Consider the following 20,691-nt stretch of genomic DNA (forward strand, 5'->3'; position numbering starts at 1 on the left):
TATATATATAAAACAACATTATGAATCCTGTTGTGGCTCTAGCTGTAAAATCTGACAAATCGCCTCAAATGAAGTGGAAGTCTATGAAGAATTTTAGGGCCAGTGTGCATCATGTGATGATGTGTTTACAGTCTGGCCACTACGTCATAACTGCTTCAAAGCCTGACACACTTCCCTGAGGTTTGGACCTGAAGTGAAACAAAGTGTGACAAGACAACAGAACACATGGAATATGAAAATATATATCTGGTTCTGCTGCATCAATTGTGATACCATCATGGCAGCTATTGGTGGAGTACCCTTTTAATGCCAAAAGTAGTTTGTGCCTAAAATAATATTTGAATACATGATGTTGTGTTGTTGTGTGTTAGTGAAAGCCTTAAAAATATGCACAGCAAGTAATCAGTTATAACCAAACTTCTTTCCTGGAGCAAACCAATAAATTGAGGCTTAAAAAAAAAAACAGAAACAAATTTCAACAACTACAAGTCAGATGTTTGAAACTAGGTATTGGTTGGTTCGGATTCAATTAAATCTTCTACATTTTCATGTGTGTCAAGATTGACACTCACCCTTAAAGCCAGAAGAGGCCACTTCCCATCTGCAAAGAGATCCTGAGACATGAGCTGAAGTAGAGGAGTCAACTCCAAAACTCTTATCGAAGTGAAGCAGGCATGCTCGATCAGTATTAATATACAAACACATGAACACAGCAGAACAGTCAGCAGAAATATCTCTAGAGACATTTATTATGCGGATAGAGTCTGGGAGAAAATCCCTCTGTCTCAGTACAGAGACAGCAGGTTTACAGACGCTGTCTCTATAGCGCTGAGTTTTATCCAAAAGTGCCCAGCTAATGATGAACGTTACACTATGAAACTGACAGTAATAACAAGTTTGACGAGCAGACATCGGGCGCCAGAGGTGAATAAACTGCATAATATCTCTGTATGATATGGTTCCTTATATTTTGTTACTGCCCTGTTTGTCCACTGAAAATAGAGTGAACACTCTAATAATAACTCATGTTACTAAGAAGCGAAGCAATGGCTCTGTCCATCATTAACCTTTTCACGCGATTCTAACGATCGGGTCTCGTAATCATACGTTTCCATTATGGTGAGAGCACAGGTGGAGAGAAAGATAGATGGGAAGGTTAAACAAAAATAAATTTGGAATAACTGAGGTGAGCGGGGGCTGTGATTACGCTGATTAACACAGCCATTAGCTCTAATTGCTTCCAAGAACTTAATGTCTGCAAGCAAATGCTGTGCTTCCTGCGTGCAGCTACCTCGCACCGTCCAGTGGTCACGTACGTTTGTATCTCAAGTGTCTGTGTGAAAAACGCCGATTTGTTACCACTCTACCAATCACAGTCGTCTTGGGCGGGGCTAAACCCAAGATGCAACGAGGACGCTCCTCTGAAACAGAGTCAGGGTGAACTTGCTCTGCATGTGTGGAGGATAGCACTTGCATCTGAACTGCTAAATCTCAGCGAAAGAAAAGGTAAGACCCGCTAGCTTGTTCACATTTTTACTGGCACTTTCCCAATCAAGGTCGTCAAATACTGACTCAGTGGGTTTGTCAGCTCGGGTCGGACGCCTTTTACAAAGTTGCAAGGTGGATGTATTGTCATTGTATTGATGTTGAATTGAGGAGTCTCACAGCCTGGGGAATGAAGCTGCTCCGTAGTCCGGTGGTATGGCAGCCGATGCTTCTGTATCTTTTGACCCCGCCACTAACTTGTGAAAACACGACAGTAAGAGGGGAAATACAGGATGAGGGCACAATGACTAACAGTAGTATTATAACTTCGACCATTTTTTTAATTAAAGTGTTATTTTTAGTTTGAGCTTTTCTATAAATATGAGTGGGTTGCTCCCTAGATTCTTCCCCACTCATCCACATTTCCTGATTGAGGCAAACTGTGGCTTAGCATCAAGCTAGTTAATGCTCCACTTCGCCTAATGCCACCCAGGAGACGGGATTGTCTTCACCATCCAATAAAGTAACACCCAGTTAGGTTTATCCTGATGCACAGAACGGAGAGCAGCACCTTCTGAATGTGACCCTCAGCAGGAAGGTTGGCTGCGCAGCTTATCGGTTACTGTAGTATAGACGATAAGTAAGTAACTATTTTGTGTGTTGTATTTTTTAGAAGGAACTGAAGAAAATATGTGGAAATGTAGGGATGAAATGTGATCAGAGTACTGGCCGCCTTTAGTTGACTAACCAACAAATGTGTAAAAATGTGACCCAGGTGTGTGTATTCATTATTTTTCTTTTTTCTTTTTTTTTTTTTGTGGGTTGACCCTGCAGCTGAACACGGTGTGATCCGGACATCAAAGAGAGAAATCCACACATGAACCGCAGGAAGAATTACAAGCTGGTCTCAAGCTCACAGACTTGTTTTCATATTGATAAGACCTCTTTACTTATTTACTGGCTGAACTCTTGCTGTGAACTCGCCCGCTCCCAAAGGACATGCTCCACCCGCTGCACTCTCGATGTTCTATAAATATCTTGGTTTTTTCTCTCTCTCTTTTTTTTTTTTACATCTCAACCGCTCAGATTCAACATCATATCTGCATCTGTGCCTCACGTTCTTCCTCTGACTTGACCAATTTCTATTTTGCAGTCAGTAACCGCATTAAAAATAGAGTTTTTGACAGTGTTAGAGCCTGTACTCCAGCTCCCTCAGATGTCCCCTCTCTGCTGATGAGTTTGCGCTTTCATCTCCACTTTAGTTGTCCTTCCACCTTTTATTTTAAGAACATATGCAATGGATTAGTTCCCTCCTCCCCGAAAAGCCTTTGGATTAAGATGTGTGGAGGGCGACAGAGGGGATGATGAAAATAAAGAAGAGGAAGAAAGAGGAGGCAGAGAGGGACAAGATAAGGAGGAGCAGAAAGTCAGGGGCGGCGGGGTGATGAGCAAACGGGGGGAACCAGTGTAGGAGTAGAGTGATTTTCTGTTTGTGTCAAACTAAATCAGGCGAGTTTGACTCCTGTCGGTGTTGGGTATTAAACATCTGTGCGGCTTCATGTGCAACAGTTGGTGTTGGGTGTTTTTTTTCTTGGATAACTGCTTCTTGGTTGTTTATTACCCATCTGTTGGTTCAAAAACCTGACTCGCTGTTGCTATGCGACTGTTTAAAACAGTTTCCCAAACCAGTGTGAAGCCCTGCGATCTTTTGCTGGAACGACTCAAGTGTTGAAAATCTTCCGGACCATCAGCACTCTGCATGCTGAGCCTGAACGTTCGGCGCATGAACACCACACAGAGCTGTCGGGGACTTTTTGCTTTCTATTAGAAACAAAGGCGCGTGGGGGAGGGGAGGTCCTTTTGGGAGCTGTATTCTGCTTGTCTGTTGATCATTTGCACCTTTTATTTGGTGACATAAAACAGTTGCCCCGTTCACACCTGGCATTAAGATGTAATCTGTATCTGGATATGTACGTCACCTGATTACGCCTCCTTCCTGTGAACGTGACCGGTGCTATATGTAGGAGCAGTTGCCCACAAGTTTTCCCCACTGTAAAAAGTTATTTAAAATTGAATGATGGCCATACATTTCTCCCAACTCGTCAAACACAGCAGCTGGGTCAGCGGCCTAACTCTGATGCTCTGCACGACCCCGTCTAGCATCAGTCAAAAAACTACCTGCAAAAAACTACCTGCAACTACTTGCAAGTCTGATTAGATTAGATAAACTGGACTCTTATTAAGGCTGTCAAACGATCACAGTTTGGTTAGGCAAATAATGTCCTGCTTTTTCTTAAAATAATGTTGAGTCATATCAATGAAGTCACTTCAATCAGTCATTTACATGAGTCAGCTCACTTGCACAACATAACTCCAAAACAAATACCCACTGACACTGGGGCTCATGCTCAAGCTAGCTAGCTAACTAGCCAACTAGTGGCGCTGAAGGGGTGACTACAGGGTTAAAGTTAGGAGAGTAAGGCAACTGACCAAGCTGTAGTTGATCCGTTAGGAGGGAGAGCAGGCAAATCTGTAGGAAAAGAAGTTATGGTCTGTTTTGCTTCCACTGGGCTGAGGCCCGACCCCATCAGCCAGGGTTTGTCTCCAGTTCGGACCCTTTGCCACAACTCAACCCTTCTCCATTTCCCTCCCAAGGCCACAATAATGGTCAAATAAAAACCCTCAAAATGTTTGAAAAATAAGCTCTCAGTATGAAGCGTGCTGTCTGTGCTGGGAAATAGTCATTAGTGTGTCGATGGCAAATACAACAGAAGCAAAGATCATTCGATACATTCATGTGTTACTGTCAGAATACATCATGAGCCTTTGTTACAATCACAATCAATCCATTTAGCCGAGGCAGACAATGTGTGTGCTGGCCAATAACCGGTGTTGGCTTAACATGAAAATGAACAATGTACACTGAATTGATTATTGTACTTGAACAGAATCAGTTTACATCTGTGTACAGCACACTGAGCTTCAAGCTAATATAACACTTAATCCTGTGCTGTGCAACACAAACACAAATCTGTGCAACAGCACAAACACAGAACACATCGTCCAACAAAAATGTCTGGATTTGTGCTGATGCTGTTATATTTCGTGCTTTACCCTCCATCTATATTTAGGCGGTGCCGGTGGTAGAGGGGATTGTGATGATATTCTTGTTGGGTCACTCATGCACACCACCAAGCAGAAAGATCTCAGAGTAGATGTGGGAGGTTTTTTTTGTTGCCAAAACCAAAATACTTTACTACTTCATACCTTTCGCTCCTGCCTCTCAGACAATTCTACAGAAGTTGGGCCGACTAGTTACTGGATTAACATTTAAAAAGTCAGCAACCTTCCCTGTATCTTACTTACTGACTTGACTCTGATGTCTTTAAGGGAAAAAGAGAGCAGGTGCATCGTGACCGGTGTGAATATGGCACATTTATCTTTTCTTTTGACTTTCACCTATTCTGAGGTAAAAGACTGTTTGCACTCTGTAATGGCCGCAGCATACCTGATATGTATATATCTACATATAGATTGCTTCCCTATAAACCTCTATTTATGCTATTAGCTCTGCCACTGGGCTCAACGAAAAAGTAACCCGCCGTTGGAGGAGACAAAGGTGGTGCAGAGAGAGAGCGATCGAAACCAAGGTGACACAAGGGGGAACAGATGGGCATTCCCTCGATGGAGAGCCCCAGTGTTGTGTCAAAGTGTGCTCCCCTGCTGACATGTGTTCCCTCTGACTACTGGGACTCAAGGCAGTTAAAAACCAGCAGTCTGTCTACTAGATCATACTCATTTATATAAATGTCAGTTTTTCTTTTCATAGCACTGAGATCGAAGGGATTATCGCAGTTGTTTTTTTTGCTTCGGACAGTAGCCAGGCTGCTGGTGCCAGCCATGTTGCTAATGCTGTGTTTTTTGCGGCAGGGGAACAGCAGGAGGTGGGGGGAGTTAAAAAGTAGCTGTCTGTATTCAAAGTGCAGTATTTTCCATACACAGTGGAAGACATGTTTACATTTCTGTGTGTTCAGGATGCGATTTAAATACTTCACAGTAAACTGGTGAGGAGCATCCCATCAGTTGTCTGGTGGTTCTACATTCATACAGAGAGTGGAGGAGAGAGAAGGAGTGCGTCAGGCTGTGGTGGGTGTGAGTGAGTGAGTGAGTGTTTTCTCCTTGCTGACAGTTTGATTTCAGTCACTCTCCATCGTTTTTTCTTTGGCTTGATACCCCGTAGCTGTACAGGCATCACTTTTTCCCATGTTTTTAAACAGGTTATAAAAATCCGTTGTGTCTCCTCAGCACCTCATTGTTATCATTTTGGAGAAAACATTCAGCTGGAAAAAAAAAAACTGCCTTCCTCAGCTGAGAAGCATGAAATGAGATAGCGCAGTGCATAACCGCGGAGGGCCTGAACAGTCGGTGAGAAGTGCTGGCTAAAGCAAGACATCTGCTCTTTATATCAGAATTTTCAGTGAAAGATTTGGGTGAAACTGGCTGAGCTCATAATAGTCAACAATGACTCTGTGAATGCGTTTATTAATTCAGAAGGCTCAATTATATAGGAACGAAGAAGGGGTTTCATTTAAATGTTCCTATTTTTATTAGATGAAGCCCGGAAAGTGTGTCGTGAACATACAGCCTGTGCTCCCCCGTGGCTTGCGTTTCAGCGCCATCATAGAAAGTGGGTTTTTTGATATTGTTGGATTGTTGTTTTTGAATGAAACCAAATGGCATCTGGAGGGAGAGCGAAAATAACACGGTGGCTGATAACAGCATGTAAAAATCTATCTTCTTTGAGGTAGAGGGCACGCTGAAAATAAGCATTTCCCTCCGGCAGAAATGATCCTTTCAGCAGACTGAAGACGCACACTTTGGCCGCCGTCTGAATCCACAAAAGCGTAATGTCTCCATTTCACACACATGCACAAGATCTCGTAAAAGACCCCTGCTTGCCCCTGTTCTCTCCTGAATATCCACCATTCCCTTTGTGCTCTGCCCACCACTTTATTGCCCCCGACACAGTCCCAGTGGGATAATAGAGAACTGGAGGTCTCGGGCTCCTTTTACCCCCTCCTGATTATTTGGTGACCTCGCTAATGGACCAAGGAGGGATGTTTGAGCCTAACCATCAGACACAAAGAACGTAGATATCACTCTCAAGGTGCTCATACTGCTGCTAAGGTGATGGAGAAGATGGCTTACTTAAATGCCAGTAGGGAATCTATGTGTGTGTGTGTGTGTGTGTGTGTGTGTGTGTGTGTGTGTGTGTGTGTGCATGAGGTTGTTTTGCGTTTCCTTATAGTTTACACTGGTTGTCCCGAGGGTGCAGTGAGGTGATGCACAGTGTCTCGTTTAAGATATCTTTCAGCAGGCATTCATGGAATCTCTTCATTCTCTGTGCAGCATTACTTTCATATTCATTAAGATTCTGCTAGCAACGTGATCATTTTTCACAGAACGCTGACAACTAATTAGCTCATTAGTTGCTGCCTTAATTGGAACAATACAAAAAAAGGTCAAACGCAACTTTAAAAGCTGCAATATTCTGTAAGAAAGGATTAAGGGGGTTTTAGCGCTTTAACGTCTTTCAGCTTATTGTTCTATTTCAGCCCAGTGTCCAGGATAAAATGTACCTTGTTGATATCTCAACAGGAGGTGGAGGGGGTGGTGGTGGAGTTACAGGTGAGCCAGCTGCAAAGCCAGTGACCGCAGGTTAAGACCTGAAACTTGTGCGATGTGTGACGCCAGTGGATATTTTTAAGGAGACAGTTTTTAGTGACGTTCTTGTATTATAAGTCTTTTCCTAACCTTAACCATGTGGCCTTTGTGCCTGAACCTGACCATATCATAAGCACTGCATTGTTTTAACATATCATAGACAAATGAACCTAAAGAAGCCTAACAGTAACGCCAGGGCATAGAGAGATGTGGAGTTCCGACATATCAGTTTACTAAAACAAAAAAAAAAAATCAAACAAAAACCCCATTACATAGTTTGTCCACTAGAAAATGATCTAATAATCAAGTCAGACATACTAGGTTAAAATATTTGTGTATATGTCGTGCATTTATGTTCCCAACAGACCTATTGGCTGATTGTTATCTGATATAAATAGAGCCTTATTATCAGCAGTAGCTTTTTAGTCCAGTATTAGTTCTCCTAGGCTCTGTCAACAACATGATCCCGCTCCAATGTGTAATAGAGTCTATCACTGTCAGTGTACAAACTGTTGCTACAGGACAAAGTGACTGAATGTATGTAAACCTACTCAGAGTATGATACATATAACACACGGAGTCTGCTCAGTGGAAGCTTTTAAGTTTCTTGCTTTTGCATTACAGGAAAATAAAGACTTCAAGTTTTTTTTCTTCTGTTGATCCAAAAAAAAAAAAAAAAAAAAAAAAGGCAGGTCGACCATAAAATCCGTTGCGCTAAACTTGTGTCGGAACAAGAGACAGAGCCCGAGCCACGAAAACAATGGAAGTGAAATTCGCATGTAGCTGAGAGTTAGTGTGTAGTGTCCTCTCACAGCCTGGGGCCCTGACACCTGTGATGGAGACATGCACCTGCTATTTCCCTCCCGGTGCTTCGTGCACTTGCCTGCCGTGATGCATTTAACAGCCTCCTGCATGTCAGAGCGAGCACACTGGTAGCGGCTGACTTGGGTTTAATACTTAACATTAAGTGTAGCTGGTGACAAAACCACCACGTGCGTGTGCGCGCGCGTGCGTCTGTCCGTTTGTTTGTACACATGCGTCGGCGAGCGCGCGCACTGTCCTTATCCATGCCCTCGCCTGCATCGTGCAGCTCGTTACGTTTGATCCACGCGGAGCTCCTGCGCCTGCACTAGTCGGCACTTGGCGGGCAGACGCGCAGGGCAGCCAGTGATGTGCTGCTGCTGCTGCTGCTGCTGATACCGCGGGGCTCACTCCATCGCAGTCCTCCTCCAGTCACGGTGAAAGCAGTCTGGGATTCCTTCAGTGCTCGGTCGGGGATGCGCATCTGGACCGGAGAGTGTCCCCGGGACAATTACGCGTCGAGGCGCTCTTCCGCCGTACCTCTCGCTGCCCCCCTGCCCCCACAGAGGAAATAATCGCACCGGCTGAGGACACTTTGGCTATTATTTTTTTGTCCTCGTTTCGCTCTGACAGAATGGCAGGCGCAAAGTGCCTTCTGAAAACGCCGAGGTAAGCGACTATCAGGTGAACGTTTAGTCCAGAGTGTTTTTTCTTTTGGGTTTTTTTTTTTTTTTTTTTTTTTTGAATCTGTGGTGCCTCTCCAACATTTCCCTCAAACATGTCACATATGGATTTGCTAGAGGAGATCTTTTTATTTTATTTTATTTCATTTATTTATTTAATTATTTATTTTTACAACAGCATTGGAAGCAAGTGACTGTGAATTCCACCATATTTTTTCTGTTGTATTGGATCACTGTATTTGTGGCTGTGCAAAGTGTGTCAGTTTGTGTTTGGTGTTGGAGAAGCGCACCACGCAGAGTGTTGCAGCAGAGCCTCTCGCAGGAGAGCGCCAGTGTTAGTGCAGCAAACAAATGTTTCCCTGCCTGATGGATGGGAAATGCGAGGCAAGAGCAGAGCAGTGGACAACAGGCACGTTTGGAATAGAAATGTTCAACTTTTTCACGTTTTCTTTTTTAAATCTGCCCCAGTCCTCCTCCTGTGTTCCTCCGTCAAAATTAGAAGCTTGAATCAAATGTCCCTGCTGTGTCCAGGACCTTAACTTGCCACATTTATCGTTTCAAGGCAGTTAAGCCAGAAGTTGCCTGTTTGTGCGTCAGTAAACTGACCAACTGGCCTCAGGTGCCTGGAGAAATCTCTGAACTGCACACACTCCCATGTTAAAAAAGCGCGCTGTCCTTGAAAGCCAGACATTTTTTTTTTTCACAAGGGGGTTAATTGTGTTCTCACATCAGGCTGATGCCTGATGGGTACCTGGGGCCCCGGCAGCACGAGAACGCACCGGCCTGTCAATCATCCCCGTGTCGTGATGGAAAGGTCGTCAAGCGCAAAGATTAAAAAAGGAGGTCGTGCGTGACAAAATCATCCCGCTGCTCTTCTTCGGTTTCTCAGAGAAAATCTAAATGTGATCAGACCAGTCTATGCTGTTTCTTTTTTCTTTCTTTCTTTTTTCTCTCTTTTTTTTTACAATGTTTTTGTACTTCATTTTTTTTGCAGTGTGCTTCGCTTCCAATTTTCTGCGTGCATCAAATATATTCACTGCAGAACCTGTGTGTGTGTGCGTGCGTGCGTTTGATGTGTGCCTCGCAGATACAGCAGCCTATTTAAAGCGCATCACATCCACTTATCTCCAGCATCACATCATCTCCCCCCACCCCCCCACCATGTCCAGCTATTCACAGTAAAACTGACTTTTTCCTGTCACAAGATTCTACACATCAAGACCGATCGTTAATTGCAAATAGATGCAGTCCTGTGATCCCTCAGGGAGCTTTCAAAACGAAAAATGCTTTTAATTTGCTATGAAATGTGTGGATTACAGGGGGGAGAAAAAAAAAATAAAAACAGCTGCTCCTATTTAAATATGCGTTCCCCCAGCCTCTTTATTTTCCAAATTGATCCTCATTAATGCCATTCCAGATAAGCTTTGATTTGGCTTATCTCAGTGAAAGCATGCAGGGAGGATAATGACGCCTTCCTAGGATTTTTTGAGTTTGCTGTGTTGTGTTCGGGCCCGCCATCTGACAGACATTCTCATCACTACTTCTGTCATTTTCTCTCATCCGCCCAAATGGTGGTCAAGTGTTGTGTTTCCCTGTTTTGTCCGCTATGATCCTCCGTCGCCATCGCTGGTAAAGTCAGATTTCATTGATTTGGCCAATAAATGTTTGACACTTTCATGCTTCGTTGCATACAGGTGTGATGTTCCCTCGTACAGAAGCTGCAGACTGGCTGCAACTAACCATTTATTTTCGAAAATCCATTAAACTGCCACCAGTAAGGTTTTCACCTCTGTTTGCTTGTTAGCTGTTACTAAGGGAAACAGAATGGCCGTCTTTAAGGCGCACACCTTGGCCAAGGCCCTACTTGCAATCGTCTTTAATTCAAATCAATACCGAATAAAACATTTCCATATCTGAGATTTTTATTTGGCTCTGCATCAGATTGCATTCACTCATCAATGCCAGCCACCTCAATATATCTGATGTTTTTCTAATGTTTTCAAGATGCATAATTAAGGTACCAAAGTAAGTTAATGGTCTTCATTCTGGGTTACAAAAGCTGTTCAGTAGTTTTTGTGTAATCGTGCTGACAAACCAACCAACAATCATATGGACATCTATGACAACATACCCTCCTCAGCTGAGGTAATACTGTATGGAGCCTATAAGCGAGCACTGTTGGGCCCTGGTGGAGGTATGCTCTCTATTGAGATTCATTCTAATTTCAACGATTACTTGACTGAAGCTGCTGTATATCGTTGTTGTTTTCCTGTCCTTTGTGTTTTACAGATACTGTAGCACCACCTCCCTCCTCCCTACATCACAACACTTGCATGACTCCTTTCTTTGTTACTTGTTTTTTCGAGGCAGCTCTCTGCGACTCTTTTTTTTTTTTTTTTCCCCTTCAAGCGTTTTCCGTCACTTGGCCTGTTCGGTAGTATAAGCCGTCACCTGGAGTGCTGGAATTGGTAGCTTACCCCGCAAATCCTCGCATTAAAGAAGCTAGAACCAGCAAGTGTTTGATATTTTTGCTTGCGAAATGACTGAAATAATCGATCCATGAGCAAAATAGCTGGCAATTTATTTTGCTTTGATCAACCTATTTATTAACTGACTAATCGTTGCAGCTCTAGCTGCAGGGTGTCACAAACACACTGATAGCCTTCTGCAAATGAGGCTACAAGTCACTAATGGGTTCAACGTGCAGTTTGATTTGCTCTCATGCAGAGAGAGGAGGTCACAGAAATCTCCAGAGAAGCTTTGCAGCAGGTGCTCCAGTGGTTTCTCATGAATAATAATGTGATGGAAAGGTCTTGACATCCACAGACCAAATCCTGAAAGTTTTTGCAATCTTCAATAAATGATGGGAGTCGTCATTAGCCGGTACATTTTCTTCACTACTAACGTGGAGCATTAGCAGCTGTCCTGACACCAACTTGCTGAACTGCAAATGGTTCAAAAGAAAGATTTAAATATCAATTTCAGATTGAAAATAATATTGAAATAATTCTCCTGTCCGACAGTAGCTGTCCCGTTAATTCCTATGAAGAGAGCCTCAGCTGCACAGAATGAACAAGCATGACAGGAAATGGGCTTCTCCAGTCACACCCGTCCTCACTAATCGCCAACCTTTTTAAAGAGTGTTTGACAAAAACTTGCTCTGACAAACTCAACTCCCTGCCCTTTTTTGCCTTGCAGTAACTTCCAGTCGTCTGCCATGTTTGAAGGCTCCGAGTCAGTCGAGGTGGAGGGTGGAAGCACGGAGAGCACCGTGGCCTCGTCCATCAGCGCCTGCAAGAAGGTAAAAAAAAAAAAAAGAAAGAAACGAAAACAACAACCCACGGCTGAGTGTTGTGTGTTTGTGTTGGGATGGAGGCATACATCAACCTGTGTGTCCCCACGTCTGTCTGCTCCGTGGCTGCTTCTCAACCACGTCATCTTTCTGTCTTTTTCTCCATCCCTGCGCCTGTCCATCATATCTGCCTCCGCCGTTATCTGTTTGTGTGTTTCCAGCAGCGCAAGAGATTTTCATTTCCTCCTCCGGGGTGCCGGTGACACCCAGAGGTTGTGTAATAAGAGGAACAGCCAGGCCCCCGGGGTCAGCCCAGTAGATTTATCATCTCCGAGTGCCCGAGACACAGGAGGGGGGGAAATAGTCCAGATCAGTGGGCTGAGGTGGTGGCTAGATTGAATTTCCTTTCAAAGTGTGTTTTGTACTGTACGTGCAGGTGGGCTCGCTGATCTGTGCGCTCCCTGATTAGCCCACCATTCCTGATCTTAACTGACTTCTACTCGAGTGATCTGTCGAGACACGGGGTGATGTCTTTCTCATAATTGGGCCTCGCGCTCCGCTGACCTGCGGCGGCGGCCCTTGGTACGATCGCTCCCGATGAGATCAGCTGAATGTACGTCACCTTTACCTGGCCGAGGGCCTGCACAGATGGCCTATTCCTGGGGGTGCGAGTGTGAGGGGGCCTGATTTGTTACTAAAAATACACAGTGAGAATGCAGCAACACATGCGTACTATCTGTCGTATAAGTAAGTCATTGCATAAGAATGATTTTATTTATAGCATGTGACTTTAATCTTGCAGCACAATGATGCTGCCAACTGTTGTTGTTGTTACAAATATTCGTACCATATGTTTAAACCCTTGACTGTGATGAGCATCATAGAAATCTTGGAGCTGACCCCTTGTAATGTAAATGAATGTGTTTATTATTGTAATAGATTGCTGTGGAAATGTGTCCTAAAACCCAGAAATGATGTTTTCTGCTTTTCTGGCTCCTTCTTCTTGAAGTCAGTGAGGTTTTTTGAATGGATTTTTGGTCAGATTTACACTACATCATTATCTCAGCCTATAGTTAAGATATCTCTGGAAAATAATGGCACCAATAACAATATTAATGCTGTTATTAAATTGTTTTTACGGAATCCAAAAAAAGCTTCCCACACTGGCGAGCTAACATTTGTGGGTTGTCTCTTTCTTTTGTCTGTCGTCTCCCCTGATAATAGCTCGTTTCTGCATCTTTTCAACCTGTAGACTGATTAACTGCGTAAGTACAGTGCAGCAAGAAGCTAAGTGGTGTTTATTGCCTAACATTAGATTTTAAGTGCTATTTTTTAATGAAAATCTGAAAGGATTTATTTATGAAGAACGTCGTAATTTTTTCATCACTAGAGACTTTATTTTCCGCAAGTATTTGAAATTCAATTAAAAAATCCCATTGGCTTTTGTCAAATGAACTGATGACTCTCACTTCCAGGTTGGCCTACAAAAATTAGTCATCCCTGCAGAACTCTGGGTGGTTGATTAAAACAACAAAGTCAATAGTTAACAGTGACAAATGAGCATATCAGTCAGTAGGACAAAGACTCTTGTCTGTCATTGACAAAGGCAGCTCTATAACGGTGGCTTTCACCCTAAAGGCGTCATTAAAATGCCCCTCCAGGGAAGAACCAATAACTGTCATATATACTGTGCAGTGTCTTGTTAGCTGACAGATTATTGATCGTGTGCCGCTGACTCTTACCCTGAAATAAAGAACCTGGAGAAAAGGTCAATTGATCCCAACAAGCAGAGGGGGAAGACACAAAGAGTGGCAGATGAAAGTGACTGTGTGACTCAAACAGTGTGTGTGGAGTCAAACGCACGATGTGTGTCTCTGCGTTGTGTTCCTGAGCTGGGTTTATCTGTGTGCTGCAGGTGCTGTGCAGCAACAGCGCGCTGGACTCGTCGGAGTACTGGCTGAGGAACGAGAAAGCCCTGTGCAGACTGGGCCTGCTGGACGACGACGCGGAGGGCAGCTGCATCGTGGTGAGTAACATACTGTGGATGATGAAACACACGCGCCCTTTTGGCAACAAAGATGGACCGAGTCATGTCTGGTGTGGCCGCGTGAGGCGTGTTTGTGGGACTGAAATGACACGCGAGGTAGCAGTTTGAACTTTGAGGCAACCTGCTTCTACTGACTGGCTCGTGGGCCCGCAGATGGTGGAAGAACAAGTGTTTTTGTTGTTCCTGTTTAGGCGGCAGTGCTTGTTTTGAAGGTTTGATGTGTCATCTCCTGTGAGTTGTGGAGTTGGACTTGATTATGCAATGGATGTACTTATTAGGAAGTGCAACTGACAGATATCACTCTCTTTTACGTAAAAATCAAACACCCACTCACATCTGGCTTTTCTCTTTACTGTCATTGGTTGCAGTTGGTATTTTCTATTCAGTGTTAAATGCCTCTGCGTATCAGCTCCAGCCCTGATGTGGCTGTGATTGGAAACATGACACCTTGGTGGACATGCTCCTTTACAAGATTGGGTTTACATGCTTTAGTGCTCAAAACACACATCTGTCTTCTCACGCTGCCCTGTTCTGAAGGACTGTATTGCCCCTCGATCTGAAAAAGGCTCTGTTTTAGCTCCTGTCTCTTTAAGACGCCCCCCCCCCCCCAAAAAAAAACCCAGTCTACTCTGATTGGTCAGCTCACACATGCCCGACTCACTACCGCTAACAGCGACAGAGCAGCTGTGCCAAATCAATCCTTATGTGCCAAACTAGCCGCAAGGCATAAATTATGTAAATGTGAGACAAGGTGACATTGTGTGGTGTCAGGTGAATTAACAGCAAGGTTACTGATGTGGCGTTTCAGGAGCAGGGTCGTCTGACGGAGAGAGTAGCTCCCGTTGGCCACGGACTTTGACCTTTTTAACTTTCAAGATCTTTCACATGCACAAGAACATATGTAACACACTGAAGGAAAGGAAAAAAAAATGTAAAAAATACAGTAGGTCCCGTTTGATGCTTTCCATTCATCTCTGTTCTAGCAGTGCTCTGACGCTTGAAAGAGTTTGAACGAGAGACCTGAGTAAAAGATTTGTACGTTTGATGCAAGATAAACTATAATCACCTATAGCTATAACTACAGTGAGGATTTCTCTTGTCAAATGAACTTTTGGGAAAACATTTATTTTTGCATCTACAAATGTACCAGAATTCCTCATAATCACTTTGCTGCTTAAAATACACCAGCAGATTTCCTTTGAGTGGCTGATATGAGCTATGCAATTTCAATCTGCTGGAAGATAGTTAAAAGCTCCATTTAGTCTCAGCAGGCAATTTATTAAAGAAAGATGGTTTTGTAGAGTCAGTGCTTCGCTGTTGATTTTATCGCACCCTGTGAGTGCAAATAAAAAGCTATCATAGAGTGGTCATCTCTGCTGTAGCACAGACTCTCGGGGATTTCAGGAGTGTGACGCTCTCTTTGGATTCGGAGGAGTGCACTCATGTTGGACATGAGTCCTCTGTCTGCTTTACATCCTGCTTCCAGGACAGCCCAGGCATGTCAGCTCAGTGTTTTTTTTATTTTGTTTTTTTCACGTGCCACTGATTTGAGTTTGGCTGACAGAGGAAAACTGCACAACTGTACACATCTGAGTGATTGTTAATAAGCCATTTTCAGGCTCTTGTAACCATCTCATCAGTGCACGCTGTGACAGATTTAGCAGAAATATGAATCTTGCAACACCACAACAAAATTATAATTTGACTCTGCTTGGAGAGTCAGACTGCTTCACATCCTCTAATCAGGTTTTGTGATTCTAGCTATTGAGCTTTTGGCAACCAAACCATTAAGTTACTATATATAGTTTTTAATCATGTTGTTTTCTGTCTTTGTGAGCACTGAACACCCAATATAGTTGCCAAGTGTCCAGAATTTGTTTACACTACACAGGGCTACCAGAATGCACTGCACTGCACCGCTTCCTACATGGACAATGAATGGGAGGCATTAAAACGACAAATCCCGTGGACACGTCACTCTTTGTCAGTTTGTCTGCATCTTTCACGTCTTGTTCTCCAGGCCTGTCTTCGCATTGGAGACCTTGTTTGCTAAACTTCGCAATCTGCATTTCTCCCGAACATTTCCTCGTACATTTTGATGTTCACCAAGGACTTTGTGGATGTGGTATGTGTTCGGAGAACGAATGACATTGTTGGTTGTTGAGAGAAGGACGTGAGACTTTTGAAAAGACATTGAGAGAGAAAGCAGAAAAGAAGACAGAGGCTGTTGAGGACACACATGCTTAATCCTCTCTGTCACCCAATTCCGATGTGTCACCTTTGATCACTTACTCATTTGAAATAGCAAGTTAAGCATGAGATGCATTCAGGATTTACATCTATCGGTGGCTCATAGGCGTTCTTTGGTTGTGAGAGGCGTTTGACTCTTAAGTGTATCACACATTTTACTACAGGCATGGATTAATATCAGCTACAACAACACTATAAATAAGATAACACTGCATCAAGCTCCGATTTGTTCTTATGGAAAATCAGATTTTAGTCAAAATCCCAGCTGAAGAAGGGCCTCATTAGAGAAAGTACCTGAAATACATAATTTGTTCTCTCTAATACCATCATCTGGAGTGAAGTACCTCAAAATGAAAGACCCACATTTCAGTGATTTGTCTGAATGTCATCCCTCAGGAATGAAATCAGTTTTCTCACCTTAAGCTGCAGAACATCTCCCAGGCTTCCCTCCTTGCCTTTTCTTGGGTCTTTCTGATTATACCTTCAGTCTGGTCCCTAAAATCATTCCATGTGGAGATGCTGAAACAGCGAGGGATAATCTCTTTGTCTGCACGGTCAAATCTGATTTTTAAATTTAGGGACGTCAACTGCTACTGGATGGCGTTCATGGTGTCCTAAGGATAAGTTGTACTAACTTTACAGCCCAGTCACCAGCATATGATGTTGGCAGGCAGCGTATTCTGCAAACCACAGATACATCCAAGGTTGAAATTTGTACCAAACGTGGCATATTATGTTCACGTTTTATGCTTATATGCTCAATTACACGTCTGTAGGTCTGAGGGAGCAGTGGTGCGTTATCGCTGCCAACAAGGCTGCTCAACAGCTGACCGCAGTTCCACTGAATATTCTAAGGACACCAGGAGATATTTCCAGCTGTTCTTGTGACGACAAAGCCAGTTTTGTTTTTTGTTTTTTTTTAGGACACCAGAGGATTTTTCAAGGTGTTTTGTGGCGTAAAGAAGACCTGTGGACAATTACATCCGTGACTGTGGCAACCAAAACAGATTTTTAAAGGATAACCATGTAAGCACCACGTAAGCACTGCGTTGTGATGAGACAGAAATGTTTGGCCAATTGACTGTGTGAAACATGGATAGTACTTCCTGATAAAGGCTGAGAAGGGGCAGCAGGAAAAGTCAGATTTCATGTTACCTATGAGAAAAAGAAAATACCTATGAGGGAATGGTTTCCTAGTGAGTTTGTGGTCTAAATAGCTAGTTTTAAGTCTTCTTTAACACATCATGATGTCCATGATGTCCATTTTGTAAATTATGGTCCTATTTAGAGTGAAGTAGAAGAGACAGCAGGGTATGATTTAAGGCGTGGCTACCTTATAATGCTGAAGCCCAAACATGAGGCTTCAGAACAGTAGTCCACAAACCAGTGGGTTACAGAGCTGTTAGCATCTTGTTTTAGTGCCACTTCTATAGGTCTCTCAGTTCACAGCACAAATAATGTAAACAAAAAAGAATTGAAAATAACAAAAGGGTGATTAATCACAGCAAACCCTGTGTGCAGTTTTTTTTTTCACAGTCATAACTTGCGCAAGAGTTTTATTTTTGATTCCTCCGTCATGGGATTGTATCTGGACCATCTTTTCGCAGAATAAATGCCAGCAACACGCACACAAGAGCGATGACATTTTTTTTTCTCTCTCATATTCCTCCCTGAAATATGCCTCAAGTGTTTGGTCGTTATTACCACGGTAACAAGAATGGCAGTAATTTAGCAAAGAGCACCGTTCTCTCACATTCATGTCACACTCTGTAGGTGTGAGCAGCCGCTTGCCGAAACGAATGTTCATGAAACCCAAAGACACCAGCTGTATATTCTAAGAAGAGATGTACACAGGACTCAAACAGAGTGTCGGTTTTATCAGAGACTTTTTTTTTTGTTTTTGTACAATACGGACCATGAAAGTCAAGCGGAGGGCCAACATTCCCTGCTTATCGTTCGATTGAGTCCTGTGAAGTAGATTTATGCATTGCGCTGTGACTCTCCTCCTCCCTCATCATTTTTTAACTTGAAATGCTATTTGTGACGGCTGCCAAGTTGAAAACAAAGACATCACTCGTGCTGTCCTTGTCTCTGCAGAACAGGCCGCTTCCCATCCGGCTCCTACCTGAGTTTGGGATTATGCGAACAGTTTTATCCTCATTGTTCCCTTGTGTAGCAGCTTCGTCTTCTTTACAGTTTTTGTTTAAACGAGACAATGGTCGTTTGTTTTCTTTACTTTGTGCCTGTTTCCCATGAATCAGAGGGAACTTTAATGCCAGTGAGAACAGATGCGGCCCGTTCCTCCCGCAGCAACGCTCTCGGACGTTGACGTGATAGATTGCTCCTCTGACACTCAATTCTCAGTTCGGCTCCTCTGTGGGTTTTTTTTTTTTTTTTTTTTTTTGCGCGGCTGATCAATCAAACGGGAGCTTGCGATTGATGACACTGTGTGGGAAATAAATTTGTCTGTCCTGGCCTGAACTGTACAGGGAGGCAGAAAGACTGTGGAGTCTGAAAAAAAAAAATTAGAAAAAAGTAAAAGAGTGTGAGGCAATGAACGCTGATCCAAACAGAATGAGAGGAGTGGCCTCAAAACCACACACGAACATTGGAGACTGGGTCAGTGGAGAGTGATGCAGAAAGACACAGACCACAGGGGTAATGAGGAGTTTGATTGTTTTCTTTTTGATGACTTAGCTTTAAAGGACCAAAGCAATTATAGCTGTAAATGGAGTTTGGTAAAAGGTTAAAACCCAGATTTTACTGCAAGCTTAACCATTAAAGGAGACATTATATGCTCATTTTCATGTTCAGAATTTTATTTTAGTTTACTACTCAAGCAGGTTTACATGCTTTAATGCTCAAAAAACACACCCGTCCACTCACTCTGCCCTGTGTAGCAGCTCTGTATCCTCCTCTCGTCTCAAATGCTCTGTTTTACCTCCTGTCTCTTTAAGGCCCCCCGCCCCCCTTATCGAATACCCAATCTTCTCTGATTGGTCAGCTCACACACGCCTGACCCAGCACCGCTAAGGACGATAGACCAATGTGACAACTCTGTGACATAGTGTGATGTCACAAAGTCACTGTATTAAAGGCTGGCCTACTGACAAAGCGTTTCAGGAGCAATGTTTTCTGTGGGAGAGAGGAGCTACTGTTGGTGCTGACTTAACTTTCAACATCTTTTACATAAATAAGAACATACTGAATATAAAACACTGACAGAGAGGAGAAAGTAAAAAGCATAACAGGTCTGCTTATAAAGATCTGTTTTTAATGGTGCCATACTATACTGTTTTTCATCAATTTCACACAGCTGTCAGAGGTCCAACAACACTGTATTCGTGCATTGCCCCAAACCCATCCCTGGTCCTGAATTTCAGCTGTCTAAAAGTTGCTCAACTGAGCTCTACTGAGAGCAGGCTGTTTCTGTGCCTGCACCTTTAAATGCTTATAAGCTCCGTCTGTCAACGCCCACTTGTCTGCAACACGCCCCTCTCAGGGAGAAACTCTCCAAAACTCTTCCAAACTCTTGGACACTGTTTGCATCGTCTCTGTCTCCAGTCTGCATGTTTCCAGACTTTTAACTGTGACAACCAAGCTCCATTGTAATATTATTAACATTAAACTCACTTCAAACGCCATTGCATAGCAGACTAAATTGGAGCTAACTAAGTAGCCAATTTCCAGCTGACTTCACCTTACTCATAGGCAACTGTAAATATTATCCAAACATGGTTTCACTTACCTGTGGCTCGGGTGCAGTTGATGGGTCCGGTATGGTTGGGAGTGATCCTTTTATGAGGGTCAGTGTCAAGGCAAAGCCAGCTTTGTACTGACCCTCATTACTGAAGCAGTCTGATGTGAAGTGGTTAGCACACACATACAAACTTATATGAACCACATCCAGAACTTTGTCGTTAAAAATGAAACACAACCACTGTCTCATATATTCCTGTGTAGCTGGGACAGAATATAGGCACTGATGTTGATTTTTACTACCAACCACAGAGTAATTTGCGTGTCTAACTCTGAGCAACAACACTGCGAAACACTGCTATGTTACCGCTGGACACACCGAACTTCACCTCGGGGATGAACGCCCCCCTCTCGGATATCTCCTATCACTCCGCAGAGGAGGCCTATGTAAATCTCTCCTTTCATTACATAACAAAAGGAGCAGATTCTGAACAGCCTGTAGGAGCTCTGTGTTACCAGTGGGTGGGCTGCAGAGACCATGCAGAAATCGCTTGTTTTCCTCATTCTGGGAGTTGGCAGGCTCAGGGAGGACCAGCTTATATATGTAGAGACCAGAGAAAACGTGTTTTTCATTTAACTTTAATATCCAAATCAACCCAAATTAGTACAATAGGTTGTGATTTCCAAGAAATGTTAGTTCTACAGCATGA

General features: G+C 43.3%; 1 protein-coding gene across 5 annotated transcripts in view; it reads left to right on the forward strand.

Moving 5' to 3' along the window:
- Positions 1 to 20,691, forward strand: part of LOC119012137 (SPHK1 interactor, AKAP domain containing) — a 130,271-nt gene that overhangs the window by 87,406 nt on the left and 22,174 nt on the right. For 4 of the 5 annotated variants that reach the window (XM_037085658.1, XM_037085692.1, XM_037085676.1 and 1 more), the window contains 2 exons: positions 11,892 to 11,994; positions 13,901 to 14,011. In XM_037085658.1, coding sequence (XP_036941553.1) covers positions 11,892 to 11,994; positions 13,901 to 14,011 — 214 coding nt within the window. Of the gene's footprint in view, positions 1 to 7,974; positions 8,680 to 11,891; positions 11,995 to 13,900; positions 14,012 to 20,691 lie in introns of those variants that run through there. The other variant, XM_037085684.1, reaches the window with a different exon arrangement.

This window comes from Acanthopagrus latus, chromosome 2 (assembly GCF_904848185.1).
Source record: "Acanthopagrus latus isolate v.2019 chromosome 2, fAcaLat1.1, whole genome shotgun sequence".
In the NCBI taxonomy this organism is placed as follows: domain Eukaryota; kingdom Metazoa; phylum Chordata; class Actinopteri; order Spariformes; family Sparidae; genus Acanthopagrus; species Acanthopagrus latus.